The sequence below is a fragment of the Alternaria alternata genome (assembly GCF_001642055.1).
Source record: "Alternaria alternata strain SRC1lrK2f unplaced genomic scaffold CC77scaffold_6, whole genome shotgun sequence".
Classification (NCBI taxonomy): Eukaryota; Fungi; Ascomycota; class Dothideomycetes; order Pleosporales; family Pleosporaceae; genus Alternaria; species Alternaria alternata.
The window spans coordinates 89,186-103,962 of NW_017306195.1; the positions used below are offsets into that span (position 1 = coordinate 89,186).

General features: G+C 51.8%; 4 protein-coding genes across 4 annotated transcripts; 1 reads left to right on the forward strand and 3 right to left on the reverse strand.

Moving 5' to 3' along the window:
* Positions 1–264: 264 nt before the first annotated feature.
* CC77DRAFT_1018388 (taurine catabolism dioxygenase) lies at positions 265–1,694 on the forward strand. The gene is made up of 4 exons (XM_018524612.1): positions 265–641; positions 694–788; positions 846–1,287; positions 1,339–1,694. The coding sequence occupies exons 1-4, from the start codon at positions 404–406 to the stop codon at positions 1,644–1,646; spliced, it is 1,083 nt and encodes a 360-aa protein (XP_018387777.1). The 5' UTR covers positions 265–403; the 3' UTR covers positions 1,647–1,694.
* Positions 1,695–3,029: 1,335 nt separating this feature from the next.
* Positions 3,030–6,250, reverse strand: CC77DRAFT_727106 (potassium transport protein TRK1/TRK2). Its single transcript, XM_018532932.1, has 5 exons — positions 5,983–6,250; positions 5,810–5,930; positions 5,726–5,759; positions 4,188–5,675; positions 3,030–4,137 (listed from the first exon to the last, which is right to left on the reverse strand). Exons 1-5 carry the CDS (start codon positions 6,080–6,082, stop codon positions 3,322–3,324), a joined length of 2,559 nt encoding a protein of 852 aa, XP_018387778.1. The 5' UTR covers positions 6,083–6,250; the 3' UTR covers positions 3,030–3,321.
* Positions 6,251–7,298: 1,048 nt separating this feature from the next.
* Positions 7,299–10,197, reverse strand: CC77DRAFT_1092893 (glycogen synthase). Its single transcript, XM_018529653.1, has 5 exons — positions 9,781–10,197; positions 9,633–9,730; positions 9,308–9,583; positions 7,700–9,255; positions 7,299–7,648 (listed from the first exon to the last, which is right to left on the reverse strand). The coding sequence occupies exons 1-5, from the start codon at positions 9,851–9,853 to the stop codon at positions 7,534–7,536; spliced, it is 2,118 nt and encodes a 705-aa protein (XP_018387779.1). The 5' UTR covers positions 9,854–10,197; the 3' UTR covers positions 7,299–7,533.
* Positions 10,198–11,107: 910 nt separating this feature from the next.
* Positions 11,108–14,507, reverse strand: CC77DRAFT_958448 (hypothetical protein). The gene is made up of 2 exons (XM_018535547.1): positions 13,191–14,507; positions 11,108–13,140 (listed from the first exon to the last, which is right to left on the reverse strand). The coding sequence occupies exons 1-2, from the start codon at positions 14,271–14,273 to the stop codon at positions 11,368–11,370; spliced, it is 2,856 nt and encodes a 951-aa protein (XP_018387780.1). The 5' UTR covers positions 14,274–14,507; the 3' UTR covers positions 11,108–11,367.
* Positions 14,508–14,777: the final 270 nt, after the last annotated feature.

The window sequence follows — 14,777 nt, forward strand, 5'->3', positions numbered from 1 at the left end:
TCCTCTATATATCATCTTGGAGATTGCATGTCGCAATTGCGGCTCATCTCGTCGCCATCGTCGCCATCCTACCGAGGCAGTAAATGCGCCGACGAAGGAGGGGAAAGCGCGGTGTTGTGCATACTAATGCATCTGCTATTGGTTTTCCCCTCTTGACCCCCGGCTTAGCGTTCACGGAATGGTGTAGGCTAGGCTCGGCGTGCCTAATCCCGGAACATACAGCTAGTCCGATGACGTGCTTTACCACACATGCCGAAGATGTGCCACCCTGGTCTCTGGTAGATATTAGACGTTCGGGATTTCCAGGTATGTAAGATTGTTAGCCTTCAGGCTGTCGAAGTGCTTTGCAACTCTAAGGCTAAGTCGAAAGCCAAAACTACTTTTAAGCCACATCGCTCCTAAGATGCCTTCAATCAAGCGCAATCGTATCGAAGATGTCCATGAAGACGGGGACGCCAACATCATTGGCGGACACGCCAGTGCCAGGTCGAGGCTTCTGGAGCCCTTGATTTATTCCGGGTCGCTGGATAGCTTCCAACACCAAGACTTAACCCCAGTCATCGGAAGAGAATTCGAAGGTCTCCAGGTGACCGATCTGCTTCGATGGGGTGATGCTATGATCAAAGATCTGGCTATCACGGGTACGGTTTCCATCTCTAACTTGACGAAGTCGGTGGCTGATAAAACTTCAAGTATCACAACGCGGCGTCGTATTTCTGAGGAACCAAGATGTCACACCAACTCAGATGAAAGACCTGATGTTGCGCATAACTGAGCTATCAGGTTGTGTATGTCTACTCGATTACCAACATGAACTCATTTTCACAACGCTGACAGATTGTTAGCCCTCATCATCTGGACTCCATGTGCACCCCCTTACCGAAGAAGGCTCCGAACTGGGAGATCAGATCTCTGTCATAAGCAGCGAAAAGCAGAAGAAAGGTGGTGGTCTCACTCACCAACTCTCGGATGTCAGTCGTTTCGCATCTGCAGGCTGGCATAGTGACATTACTTTTGAACCAGTACCGTCAGACTATGCGATGTTGAAAATTCATACCCTACCAGCAACAGGTGGTGACACGCTGTGGGCGTCCGGCTACGAAATTTACGACCGCCTCTCTCCCGCCATGCGGTCATTCCTGGAGGGTCTGACTGCGACGCACGACGCGAAGTTTTTTCTAGAAGAAGCAGAGCGGCTAGGAAATCCATTGAGGAAGGGTGTCCGTGGTAATCCATTAAACCAGGGGGACGCACTCACAGCCACACACCCAGTCATAAGAACAAATCGTAAGCTTGCTGATTCTTTTCCTGCGTTGCAAATGCTAATCTGCGCCACAGCTGTGACGGGTTGGAAATCAGTATACGTGAACAAAGGATTTACCAAACGTATCAATGGCGTCACGAAGGACGAATCCGACCTCATTCTGCCGTATCTGTTCAACCTTGTAACGCAGAACCACGATGCGCAGGTGCGGTTTAAGTGGCGGCCGAATGACTTGGCTATTTGGGATAACCGTAGTACGTGGCATTGTGCGACATATGACTATGATGAAGCCAGGGCAGGCGATCGAGTGGCTAGCCTGGGCGAGGCACCGTATCTAGATCTGGGAAGTCAAGGGAGGAGGGAGGCTTTGGGGCTAAGATAGGCGATCCTCTATTGTAGACATTTATTCACGCGTTGACGCGCGGAAAGCGACCTCGTAGCGACCATGTGCATGGAAGGGTTGTTCAAATCTCGTTGTAATTCTGAAGAATGTTTGATTCCCGCTGATTCAGGGCTAATGTGAAACAATGGGTGGTTGGGGAAAGTTTGCATTCGAAGGTGACGTATGGCACTAGTATCTGTCCATTTTAGCGCAGAGCGGCTGCTTACCGCAACCAGTTGTCATTGGAAGTCTCTCAGCGATACTCCAGGGCTCCCAACACCTGGGCACACTTAGCTGAACTATTGTATTGCATCTTTTGCTCATTTCAGGTCCCAATTTCCTGACTTTCCGAGCAATCCGCCTGGATAATGCGCAAGCTTATGGGACTTCACAGAACTTTCTAAGATTGTGTACGCACCGACGCATGCTCTGACGAGTCACTCCACGGTCTAACAAGCTCTGGAAGCTTTCATTCGTAACTCTACTGGTGATATGACGGAATAAAGCTTTTGATAACACACGACCACTACGTTTAGCTTATGAGCATCACATGTAGTCTATGACAAGAGCCCAAAGTAAGACGTGCAACAACATCTTACTTTGACCTGTTGAGCTCTTCTTTCAGCACCTTCAAGTAGCTCGTTACCTTGTGGGGCCAGAAATGCATCATTGAGTCTAGATCAAGGCGGCATTGGAAGGAAAACCAGGGCTCGCTGAGTTATCTCAGGCACTTACTGAGCAAACCTCGAGAAAAATCTTGGAATAATGATTGGAAAGCGCTCTTGTGTAGTTTTCAAGGCGAATTGAAATTAAGCACATGTCACGCAACCTGAAGACTATTTGAACGTGATATCAGGTCATGATTGATCCGAATGCAAGCCCCGAGCTAGTGATCGCAGCAGACTGATCTGGACTGAATCTCGATATATACATATGATACACCCGTGTTCTCTTCAAATTCTTCAAGTCAATCGAAAAACATTGAGCCTATGACCGTTGGCAAATCTCCCAATTTACTGAGCATAGAGAACAACATGCCCGCCTTCAGGCCCTCTCAGCTACTACTTTACTTTTGCTGCGTCCTTCACTAGAGGCTTGGCCCAGGTCCCAACCCAGCATAATACTTCTACTCTTGTTTTTTTGGTACCACTCCAGGGAACATGAGACCACCGTGCAGCAACATTGATGCCACATCTTTACGATCTCTGTTGACTTTCAAGTCTGTTGACGTCTACGAGATTGCTCAGGTGCAAGACTCTACAGTGACCTTGACGTGAGAACCCGAACCTTCTACTCCAAATAAGAACGATACTCCTCAACCATCTTGTACCAAGAAGCATATGATGCACAGCAAAATTTGGGTAAAAGGTGCGATTAGAGACTAGATATTTGAGGGTTGGACATGGAGCTGAACGGATCAGCTTCTACGTCATATCATAGTATCAATCGACAACAGAAATATGTAACATAAGTATACTTCATCTTAGCAATATGTACTAGCAACGATAATAACATCGTGTGGAAAGGCATCGCACGCGTAAACGCTATCAGATCTAAAGCTCGTCGAAGCGCCTAAAAGCACAAACAAAAATATATATAAAACCGATGAACACCATTCTGCGCCTTACTCTAAAACGCCTCGAATGCTCAGAATGTCGCACAAAGGGAGAACATATCATGCCCTCTTCTCTCTATATTGGCCCGTTGGGCCTGCACTAAAAGCACCACTGATAATGCGTTTCAGCTGTTTGGGTTTACTTTGTGGGGGTCTCTCGCCACTTGCGGTACTCTTGCGACTGAGTCCGGTACCTGTTCGGGTAATACCATCCATACTCATACTGATTCCCATATCCATAGCATTACTGCTACGTCGTGCGCGTCTCGTTGCATCTTCGTTCTCTTTCTGGTGTAAAGTTTCCGACGGAAGCAAGATAGCACGATCCAGTGCGTACGGGAGTCCACGGTGGCGACCACGGATCTGCATGGCAATGATGATGAGTTTGCTCAGTGTCTTGAACTGGCCTGAGAAGGAGGTGTTGTAACCAGGGAAGCCTTGACTCAATCCTACAGTACCATATGCTGAGACGATTTCGAACAGGACGGAGAAGAGACTGAACGCGTACTCGTTTGTGTTCTCGAGCCGCGGGCCTTCAATGATGGCGATGAGGAAGAACCCCAAGAAGACGAACCACAAGTCGAATGAGAGTTGGCGGCGCAAATGGTGCGAGAGGTAGCTCGATTGCTCTTCGTCTTCGTCTTCTGCGGCCCAAACACCCAGGGACTTCTCCTCGTACACGTTGGATTGGCGGATGGACATAGCGATAGGGAAAATAGATATGTACATCATGATGAGGTAGCTGACTTGTACTGCAGGGTGCAGATCAGCAATGTTGACTACAGCGAAACCTGCAGTACGAGTTGAGGCAGCTTGGAAAAGACCGGCAAGAAAGCGATGACCACCCGACAGGGAAGTGACAGTCGGATCGTTGAGCTGCAGAGCGTTAGTCAGAAGTAATTTGGCCTGAATAACATCGTACTTACGTCGAGGATGATGAAGAAGATCAGATCTACACCGTTGAGAATAACAAGGATCCAGAACAGCCACCAGTTTGCCTTGCTTGGGAAAAGTAAAGTGAAGCATCGACGTGGGTGATCTAGCAAAAAGCGAAGCTCTTCCCAAATGGCGCTGCTCTTGGGTACCATCTTGGAGTACATCCAGATGGTGAAGCGAAGCATACAGGGAAAACCAGTATTGCCGATGATAATAAGGAAGGTACCCAGTACAAGAGGCCATATAGCTAGCTGGAAAGAGACCATCGAGTCTGGAGTGAGTGTGAAACCTAGGTCATTAAACAAGGAAGCTGAAGTGAAGAAACCCCACCAGGTCGGATCCACGCCAACTTCTCTCACCACGTTGCTGTAATGAGCATCATGATTGATCCAGGGTGCCAAACAAATAACACCAATGGTGTGCCAGCCAAGGTAGAAGATAATGAGAATCATGGCGAGGAGTTTTAGAGCACGGTACTCGATACCGCCTAGTTCTTCTCTTTGCTCTTCGGTTAGATCCACGAAATTCGAGTTACGTCCGAGAGTTGGGGTCCAGCTGAGGTATGGCATCGGATCTTCTTCCTCTTCGTCCTTATTCCTAGTAAGGAAACTGGTCAAGGTCCTTGACCGCGACCTGCTACGCATATGCATTCCTGGCGCAGGAACAGTTGCATCGCCTTCATTCGTTCTGGTTCTGTCATAAACGGAGTGCCCAGTAGGACGTGCCTGTCGGTCCGGTACGTCGATGGTGATGTGGTTTCTCAGTGGCCGATCGTCGCCATTCAAAGCGTGAGGAACAGAGTTCGAGCGCTCGCGTTTTGGATGGGACTCATGTGACAGCCTACTCGCAACTCTATCCAGCTCCTCTCCTTTGATCGCCTCTGGGATGAGACCCTGGTCAAAATCGCGTGGGCCCGGAATGCGCAGCTTGTTCCTCGCTGTCGGGTTACGCTGTGCTTCTACGAAAGCAATGCTTCTCTCTTTGTTAGATTGCGGAAGGCGGCCACCAGGAGATTCTTCAAGCGACTCCCTAGGCTTCTTTTCGGTGGGCGTGCTAAGGTTGTCCGCCCAGACAATACCGGTAGGAGCGTTTTGTACGGGAGTCGTGGGTCGAAACGGAGGCATCTCATCCTCGCTGGAACTGGATCTCCGAGGATTTATGCCATTGCCTGTCCAGTCCAGTCCGTCACTGAAGGCGAATTCGTTTGCGATTGTTCCACCGTGTGCATGGCCGCTCGAGCCACGCATGACCCGGATCTCGCGCGCACCAACCGCTTGCTCTTCCTGTCCAGCATTCCGATCTGTCACAGCCTTCATTTCACTCTTCCTCTTAGAAAGCGTGCGGGTCCGACCGCTCTTGTTTCCCCTCTCGAGTACGATATTCTGGAAGCGCTTTTCGAACCAATAAAGGCGCACGACGACGACGGAGCTATGGATGAAGATGGGCGTACATAAGCTGGTGATGATGTAAATGGTTATCTGAACAAGTTAGCACAACGATGATTCATTACTCTTGGAACAGCACGTACCTGTTGATACAAGTCCAATAAATTGATATCAATTCTGCGCTCATGGTCAGTCGATATCCCGCAAGAGTTTTGGATTAAACGTACGTATTCAGACCACTTTGTGTTGCTGCGCCACTGGCGAAGAAGAGCGCATCGATGTACGGTATGCGACCACCACCATACATGATGACGGACCCAATCAGCGCCCACGAAATAATATATGCATCTACAGACAAATTAGTCCAAGTCCAGCGAATGTTCCGTTTCTTTGAACATACAGTGGAGTGTAATGAAGTTGGCGTGTGGTATGAGAGCCTTCAGACTGGATGGCGTGCGCTTCTTCAGCCATGCGAACATGACTAGCCAGGGACCGAACATGATTGCCGCTCGCGGCCGTCAAGGCGAAACCGAAGGAAGGTGTAGTCGCTCAGTGAAAGGTCCTAGTCTGGTGGATAGGAAAGATCAGCGGAGAGGTAGTGCGAAGGAAGAGCTGAAAGATCGAGTCTAATCGATCGCGCCCAAGCAGACAGGACGTCAACGGACCGAGCCGGTAGCGCGTCGCAGAAAAGCTCCGTCGTAGTGGTGCATGGTTAAGAGAGAAGAGAGTGAAGTAATGCCTCAAGTGGGCACTGTGAACTACGGGTCGTGTTGCGGCAAATAGTCGTATGGTCCATTGTGAAAGATTGCCGGCTTGTCGCGCTGCCAGGTGCGGCGATGACGCTACGCGAAAGGGGTGTCGAAGCCGCGGAACGCTGCGTGCCCAGCCTCCTATCGCAGCCGGAGTTTAACAGACCCCTGTACCAAACATGGAGAATCCAATCGACAAGGACGTCTCGCCCACACCTGCAAAAGCACTACACCGCTTCCAACAGAGTTCACATGTACGACATGCTCTCGAGTCTTGGTATGCATGCACGTTGGACATGTGTTTGTTCTCCACCTGTATGCTTCCGCTCCGCCCCGCTATCCATTGCCCCGCGTCGCGTGAGCAGTCCCAAGGGAGATTTTGATAAACAATGCCCCTCCACACTTCAATACATATATTGGGTGTGGATAACTGCAACCCTTGCTAGAATATACTTGCCAGCGCATCATATCGTCACGTTGGTTGGCTTGGTCCGTCGGCCGAGCTGACATCTCACCACTTGAACACAACAAATTCCAAGGAACGCCGACATTGTTCCAGGATAACGCGGTACTGGCGATTGCGCGCTTATGTTTCAGAAACAAGATGCTTGTTTCGGCATTGATAGGATGCGCCTGATTGCCGGGAAGGAGAACAAGGCTAGTCCACGTTCTACGGGCTTACGGGCTTACGCAGTTCATTTCTTCTGCCATCACTGCGCCGCGATACTCGGCTACGCCACAGCTTGGCATTCCAGTCAGCCACCTGGGCTTGCAACGACCAACGGCACACGTCGTGACACATGCCAGTCAATTCGTACTCTACTGGCCGCAAGGTTGCAATGCTGGCCTGATTTACCACCCCAAGCTTGCTTTTGTTCGGCAAATCGGGCATCCATTCCTATCAAAGACGCGCGTATGCATTCTGGGTCCGGACATTCGGCAATGGTAAGGAGATTCGGACCGCACAAAAGTTTCGACCAGGCCAACAGACTCTGATATTCACATCTTAAAATACATTTGGGTCCCACAGACGTAGGCGACCAGTTCCTTCCATTCTTCTCTACTGCGTCCATTCGTCTTCGCCAATGCAGTATATGCGCATAAAATCAAACCAAACATAAAGGAATAGATCAATGCAAATTTGGAAGTCGTTGCTTCTCTTCCTCGTTCGGTTCCTTCGTCACCCTGCAGAAGAAAGGTGGCTAGTCAGTACCATTCGGCGCAGTAGACAGAGTGGGAGTGTTTGCGCCTGAATTAGGCTTACTCTTCGTCTTCAAGGTAAGCGGGAAGGTAAAGTCATCGGCCTCTTCTTCTTCCCTGTGTAATTGTTAGCATGTAATCGAGCATTGTAGTCCAGCTGTCACTTACGGAAGCTTCCACGCGATGTAATCCTCAGTGCTCAGTCCTTCGCGACCTTCTTGAAGCGAAGCAAAGTCACCAGGCGTCATCATACCCGAACGGTCCCGGGGAGACCCAGGCTCAGACAACGGCCGCGAGATCTTGACATCTTGCGAGCTGAAGAAGTCTGGCTCATCATCGTCTTCATATGCCGCAGGGTATGCTCGTCGAAGAGCCAATTGTCGAGCCTTGACGTACTCCAAGCCCATGCGCTTCCAGTCGAGCAGATCACTGAGACGCTCGGTCCGGTTACGCTGGTTGATACGTTGGCGCTTGCTCTTCTTTGTAAACTCGAACATGTAGTCGACAAGCTGGTTGACTGAGTCGTCGACACCCTTCATCCTTCGGTCTACGATGTAGATACCGTAATCCTGGGCGTTCTCGATCAATTCCTCCATATAACAACCGAAACCAGACAAGTTGGTTGTGATGCTAGGAACACCCATAACAGTGCACTCAGCTGGAGTGTAGCCCCAAGGCTCGTAGTACGATGAGAAGACACCAAGATGGGTTCCACGGACGAAGTCATCATAATCCAATGGCAGGACGGGATTTGCGGAGTTCAAGAATTCGGGATGGAAGACAACCTTGACGCGATCCGATGGGTGGTTGAAGAGTTGACAGCGACGGAGCTGGTTCAACACGGGGTCTTCAGCATCGTTGACCATGTTATGGGTAACAATAGGCGGGAGGTTGTGGCGTTTCATGGCGAACAATCTTCGGCGGAGCAAGATCTTGTCAGCAGGCGTAATCAAGTCCTTGTCCTCTGGAAGCTCGGAGCCCTCTGTCCATGTCAACGAGCGCTCAAACAGCTTCTTGGCTACATTTTCGGCAATGTTGTTTACACTGTCGTGGAGCGCCTTGATGACAGCCTGTCCCTTCAATGAGTCGACCGAAAGAGAGGTGGTCTGTGCCGGCAGAATGATGAAAGCAACAACTGTCATATTCGAGTTCTCGCTCTTCATCTTGTGGTTCAATCGCGCTAACGATTCGATGAACATGTCGACACCCTTGTTCCGGTACTCGTAGCGACCAGCGGTGAAGAAGTAAAGAGTGTTCTCTGGATCAAAGTCGTTGTGACCGTAGAAATGACCGCGCACGAAATCGTTGATCTTGACCTTGGCTTGCTGATGCAAGTTTTGGAACTCATGGGTAGCGGAGAACTTCTTGACGTTCAGACCATTGGGCAGAACACCATCCGGCTTTCGCTTCAAAAGATGCTCGCTCTCGTATGCGGTGATGTGTGAAACCGTCGTGAACACGTCAGCCGCGTGTGTAGCGGCACGCTCGATGCAGTAACGGTGGTAAATACCACGCTTTCCTGCCTCAGCGTCGACGTCGAAATATTGAAGATTGTTGTAGAAATCGACTGAGCCGGCGCAGAGGTAGCGACCAAGGAGCGTAGCGTGGGTAGTGAAGATGGTAGTAACATCGATTCGGCGCTTCTTGCACAGAGGAACTGCGACACCGGCCAGCCACTCGTGGAACTGGACAATGACGGCTCGCTTCTTCTCATGGTAGACATACTGTAAAAGGGTCAGCGACAGCTACCGGATTTGGTACACGTTTTCAACTTACCTCGCCCAAGAACCATGCGATGAGGTAACCAAAGACAATGGCCTCATTGGTCTCAGAATCGCCGGGAGGCGAGGGAATGCCGGTGGAAGACCAAAGGTCGCCCTTCCACTCGTCAAGCCACCTGTAACCAGTACCGGTGTCGAAAAGGAGCACACGTGGGGCACCGTCGATCAACCAACGTCCATACAGCGTCTTGATGCCACGGTCGTCCATGGACTTGATGGTCGCAACCAAGGCTGGATCTTTGGGCTCGATTGGCTCAACTTCGACAGCCGCCTATGTTTGGATTAGCATTTGATCCGAAGATGCAGCTGGCTGCGCGTACCGAAGCCCTGTTCCATGGACCCAAGAGAGTGTATGCGGCGCCATACTCGGCCGTAGTGACTTGCGCTTTGGACTTGAGGACTGAGTAGATACCGCCGACTACGATTTATTAGTACTTGCGAGTGGCATGGAGACGAGACGAAGGCTACCTCTGTTTGCGACTTCAGTCGCAACCTCGAACAGGACGTGGTTCTGCACGTCTCTCGCGCCGGTCTCAGCCATTGTGTATGGGTGGTGTGAAGAAATGGTGGGAAGGCGCAATGGCAGGATCGGAGCTCTTTCTAAGGATTAGAGAGCTTAGAAAGTCGAGGGAGCGTGGGAGCTTGAGCTCGGTGCTTGGTTGAGCTACTGCAGGTTGCCGCGCTAGACAAGCGGTTCGATTACTCTCGGGTTGAGTACGATTTGTTGGCCGCGGACAACGTGTGATGGGACTGCGGAAGGAATCGGACCTGTTATAGCAGAGCAGCCGCACGCAAACTCTGTCGAATAGTTGAGAAAGGATGTTTTGCAGCAGCCCTGGGAGTGAGAAATGCTGGGCCGGTTTTGTTTGGCGCACGAGCGTTGCTAACCGTGGAGGTTGGGATTCCTCTTTGGGAATCGGATGGATTGACGTTGTGACGTAGGCGCTCGGCTTCTACTACCCATTCACGATTAAACCTCGAATTAGCCTGGCAGCCTTTGAGCGCCACATTCAAGCTGCAACATATTGCACCGAAGCACTTCTCACACTCCTTCACACTTGCAGCACCTCGAGGCAAATTCTCTCCCCACGACCAGCGCCCAATTCTGAGGCTGGAGCGCAACGGGCGAGGCCAAGGCCGCGAGTCAACAACTCAACAGTTTCCCGTGGAAATGAGAAGCGGAGCATCGACCGATCCCGCCCGCCGTTGAGCTGCTCGCTTATTCCTGTCTGCTCATCTATCTTCGTCCGCTTTCAGACGCAACAGGAACATCAAAAGGGTCACGCCGAAGGGAGAGCTTCACGCATTGTACCACTGCCGAGGCGCTGCATCACGTCCGCTTGCTGCACCATTCCGTCATAAGACCGACAATTGCGGGGTCCCGCGAACGGTGGGAGAAGTCGACAGCACGCCAGCTCTCTCCGCAGCCAGATTAGTGGGTCGTGAGTGGAGGCGGAGAGATGCACGTGAGGGCCCACAACAGCCACTGCCGCTCCATGTGACATGCCTGTGATGTTATCGGAGGGTTCATCGGAAGGACAGGATTGCCTGCCGGGACGTGTCTTGCAATATCTCGGTCAATAGTTTCTAGCAGCGTTGTTTGCTCGTATACCCAGTATCGAGTTTGCGTTGCTATGCGGGTGCATGACTCGTATACAGTCGGTGCGTCGTCGTTGCAAGCACCACACCTACCAAGTGCACTGGCACGGCAACGCCTGGACAAAGATAGCATTCGACTAGGAAGAGCCTCGAATACAAGAGACGAAAAATTCCGAATATTTGATTTTGGCAAACACAACGGCATAACGCTGCTCAGACCTCTATAAATATAATTCTACGATTCGTTGGCATTTGCTTTTGTATCATATACTGATTCCAGCAGGAGCATCGAGCCACTCTGCCCCCCACGACTCCCCACCTAATTCTATTACATCAGATTCCCAAGGCCGTGAACGTGTAACCAAAGCAAAGGATATCAAGCTGAACGTGCGACGCCAGACAAACAAAAGCAGGAAACAAACAAATCCCAAGCAAAAGACGAAGTAGTCCACGCAACTACTTACCACTCCTGTCAATAACCGGAGCAGCGTTCGGCAGCGCACTCAGCAAACTGCCTTGTGCGAACTCATTGTTCAACGAGAGGTTGACCATTGGGCCTCTGGCTCTACTGCCATCCATGACACCCCTACCAACCATGTCTTTTCCTTGTGAGTAGCCAGCCTGAGAAAGTAACCCACCTCCTGTAAACGCCTTGCTGTCATCCTCGGGAGCGCCAAAATGGTTGTTATGTGTATACGCTGCCAAAGGCTCACCACGACCCTTGAGCGAACGCGTACGCTCGTGTCCACCAGCACCATAGGTACCATGTGCCGCGCGTGATGTACCTGGACGACCAGCGCGCCAGTCCGTTGATGACGGAATCATGATTGCCTCCTCGATTGAAGTTGCACTTTCAACCAAAGGTCCTGCGCCAGCTCCTGGGTTGAAGCCTTTGCCCTTGTTGAGATGCTGTGGCGGCGGTTTGTACTGAGGTGTGAGATCAACCAAAGGTTCGGGCATGCCAGGAACACGTCTCGAGGCACTGCGTTGAAGATCACTAGATGTTCTTCGGTGGTGGTTGCTGCGGACAGAAGTGTTGCGCTTAAGGCTGGAGTCGTTTGACGACACTTGGGCTGCACGACCCATGCTGTTCAGTAGAGACGGTCCCTCGGTGAACGGACCCGTTTGTTCACGTGCCTGTAAAGCGGCCTGGCGCTGCGTGTAGCTACGCCCCAGGAGACCGCTGGAGGCAAACGCTTCCTCGCCCTGCTGATCGATACTCCGACGACGAGCAGTGGGCGGTGGCGGGATCTCTGCGGCTAGACCGCTCTTGTTGAAAGCAGCTGGGGGCGGTCGCTTTACTCGTACTGACTTCATTTTCGCATGCATTGCGCTACTATCAAGCTTCGAGAGAGGCTTATCGTCTGGAAACTCTCCCGGCTTGTGAACCTCGATCTCATCCAGTGTCTTGTTGAAACTGTCCATGTCGAGTAATGACGAGAAGGCACCAAGCTGATAATGCGATCCAACTGATTCGCCTCTTGTATGGGAGGACGCCTGCGCAGCCCCAGCGTTCCCTGATATATTACGTTGTGCTGTGGTTTTCTTCTTCAGCCCCTCGCCCTTCTGGTGTTTGAGATACCAACTGCGCCAGGTCTGCAGCGCTGTGTAGAACGTATTCGCTGTGTTTCGGTCATTGGTACAAAAGAAGTGGACATATTGAGACTCATCCGCGAAGATGTTGGACTTCTGCATACTTTTGACAGCGTAGCAAATCTTCTTTGGGGGCTTTACGCGCGCCAGCTTCGACTGCGTCACGGAGTAGATATCGTAGTCTGTGAGAGTGCAGATATTCTCTTGGTCCTTCTCCTTTGTCTTCTCGTTCTTGGCCATGACTAGCTGCCCATCAGGACGAAGAACGAGATATCGTTTACTCCATTTGCCAGGTCGCGATGAGTATTGGATGAAGCACGAAACGCCCTCTGGTCTTGTGTCTGGAACTTTGTACGAGAGCAGGCTGTCCTGGTTGATCCCGTCCACATCAGAGTCAATGATGGTAAGCTCATTTTGATTGTCGTGATCCCACGAGTTCATAACGTCTCTCACATACTCGTAGTTGCGAAGTGGACGTGTGATGCTAACTTTGGTGAAAAACTCGCAGATGACGGCAGTACGCACGTCGATGGGGTCTGTGAGGACAGTGGCGGCTGACTTGATGAGATCGAGAGGTGTGGTGGTTGGAGTCACAGGCAATAGGATGCGCTTCTCATTGCACACAACTTTGACGCGCTATGACACATGTTAGTATTTCTGTCATGGTTTACATACAATGTACATACCCTGTCGCCAGCATTTACAGCAGATGTGGGAGCATCAATGCCTAGAACCACGCCACCTCCGCCAGGTCTAATAGTCTCCTCTTCCTGGCTATCGAAGTTGAGACTCAACTGCGGCGGAGCTGATTGTTGTGTAGGAGCGTCTAAACCTAGAGCCTCGTCTTTTCTCCTCTTGAACATGCCAAATCCTATCTCCTGCTGCCGGGGTGGTGAGACGGGGGGCGACGAAGAAGGCGCTTTTCGGGCCTTCTGCTCAAGCTTTGCGAGTGTCGCCTGTCGCTCCTTCTCTTCGGCTTTCGCTCTGCGGACACCCTCCTCCCTTTGTTGGAGCACTTTCTGAGTCTCAGCCTTCTGCAACCGCCTGCCACGTTCCTGCTCGGCCTTTTGTTCTTCCCTCTGCCGACGCAGCGCCTCAGCCTCTTCGATTGCCCTCTGGGCCTCTGCCCGCGCAGCTTCTTCCTCTTCCTGGCGCACTTTCTCAATTCTGTCCAGTTCGGCTTGCTTGGCCTGCCTCTGCATGCGCGCCTCTGCTTCGTACTTTTCCTTCAACTGCCGCTGTCTCTCCTTCTCTCTCTGCAGGACCTCTCTCGCGCTGTCATCGCCTCTCAGCGACTGCTGTCGTGGCGCATTGGAGACGGGGGGTGAGGCTTCTGCGCGAGGCCTAGCGGTTCTTGGCCGACGCTGGCCGGTGTTTGCGGTATGCGTTGATTGATACGGGGAGCTCAAAGCACGATTCCGGGACGTGGACGGCGGTTGCTGCGCGGGAAGCGGAGGTGGAGCATTGGGAATGGTGTTGGAGCGTAGTGGTGGGGGATTCGGGCTGGTCGCGTGTGAAGTCGTCGGCCTGCGGTGGTAGCGACTCATGCTTCTGCTAATGGGCGCATCATTCTGAGGCTGGGATTCGGGCACGACAGGCATGGGAGGCATTGGAGGCATGGCTGGAACGGCTGGCACTGCTGGTGAAGCGTGGTCCTGGTGGTATTGACCCGGCTGCCGTGTCTGCTCTTCTTGCGCGCGCCTCACACTCCTATAGCGGGACATTTTGGGCGTTGGCGCCGCCGCCGAGGGTACTGTTTCGGTGGCCATGTTGTGGTTGAATGCTGTGCGACACGATTCTGCGTGCCTGCGCGACGACAAGTAAGGGACATAGGAGACAGACCCATGGAACGCACACAGCAAGTGAGGGGAGCGGCGCAGGGTAGACGGAAGAAGCAATAGGGAGTGGCAGGTGCACACGGATACTCGGCTGTTAATTCAAGAGATTCAAGTACCTAACTCCCACCAATACGTCAAGCAGCCAACCCAGACCTGCATCGTCTGTCGAGGTGGTCCTCTCAGGGGAACAAGGTTGGCTGCACTCTTACTTGATCCAGGAAGGCCGGCCGTTGTGGCGCTAACAATAGCCTACCGCAGCTGAGGTGCGTGTTTGGGTGCGCCATTAGCTGCCATTAGCTGCCCTTAGCTGTTTCGGCCAAATCTTGCCGCAAGCCCGCCGAAGGTACCGCCTTGTATGAAATATTATTACACTCTGGCCATGCTTCAGCCACAGCAGGGTTTTTCTTCCACTATCCTTGCACTATGTATATACTA

Coding starts and splice junctions, on each gene's coding strand:
- CC77DRAFT_1018388 (XM_018524612.1), top strand. CDS start 404: ATGCCTTCAATCAAGCGCAATCGTATCGAAGATGTCCATGAAGACGGG. Junction 789..845: donor TAACTGAGCTATCAGGTTGT/GTATGTCTACTC, acceptor ACAGATTGTTAG/CCCTCATCATCTGGACTCCA. Junction 1,288..1,338: donor CCCAGTCATAAGAACAAATC/GTAAGCTTGCTG, acceptor TCTGCGCCACAG/CTGTGACGGGTTGGAAATCA.
- CC77DRAFT_727106 (XM_018532932.1), bottom strand. CDS start 6,082: ATGTTCGGTCCCTGGCTAGTCATGTTCGCATGGCTGAAGAAGCGCACG. Junction 5,931..5,982: donor CAACTTCATTACACTCCACT/GTATGTTCAAAG, acceptor ATTTGTCTGTAG/ATGCATATATTATTTCGTGG. Junction 5,676..5,725: donor TATTGGACTTGTATCAACAG/GTACGTGCTGTT, acceptor TAACTTGTTCAG/ATAACCATTTACATCATCAC.
- CC77DRAFT_1092893 (XM_018529653.1), bottom strand. CDS start 9,853: ATGGCTGAGACCGGCGCGAGAGACGTGCAGAACCACGTCCTGTTCGAG. Junction 9,584..9,632: donor GTCCATGGAACAGGGCTTCG/GTACGCGCAGCC, acceptor ATCCAAACATAG/GCGGCTGTCGAAGTTGAGCC. Junction 9,256..9,307: donor TCGCATGGTTCTTGGGCGAG/GTAAGTTGAAAA, acceptor ACCCTTTTACAG/TATGTCTACCATGAGAAGAA.
- CC77DRAFT_958448 (XM_018535547.1), bottom strand. CDS start 14,273: ATGGCCACCGAAACAGTACCCTCGGCGGCGGCGCCAACGCCCAAAATG. Junction 13,141..13,190: donor CTGTAAATGCTGGCGACAGG/GTATGTACATTG, acceptor CATGTGTCATAG/CGCGTCAAAGTTGTGTGCAA.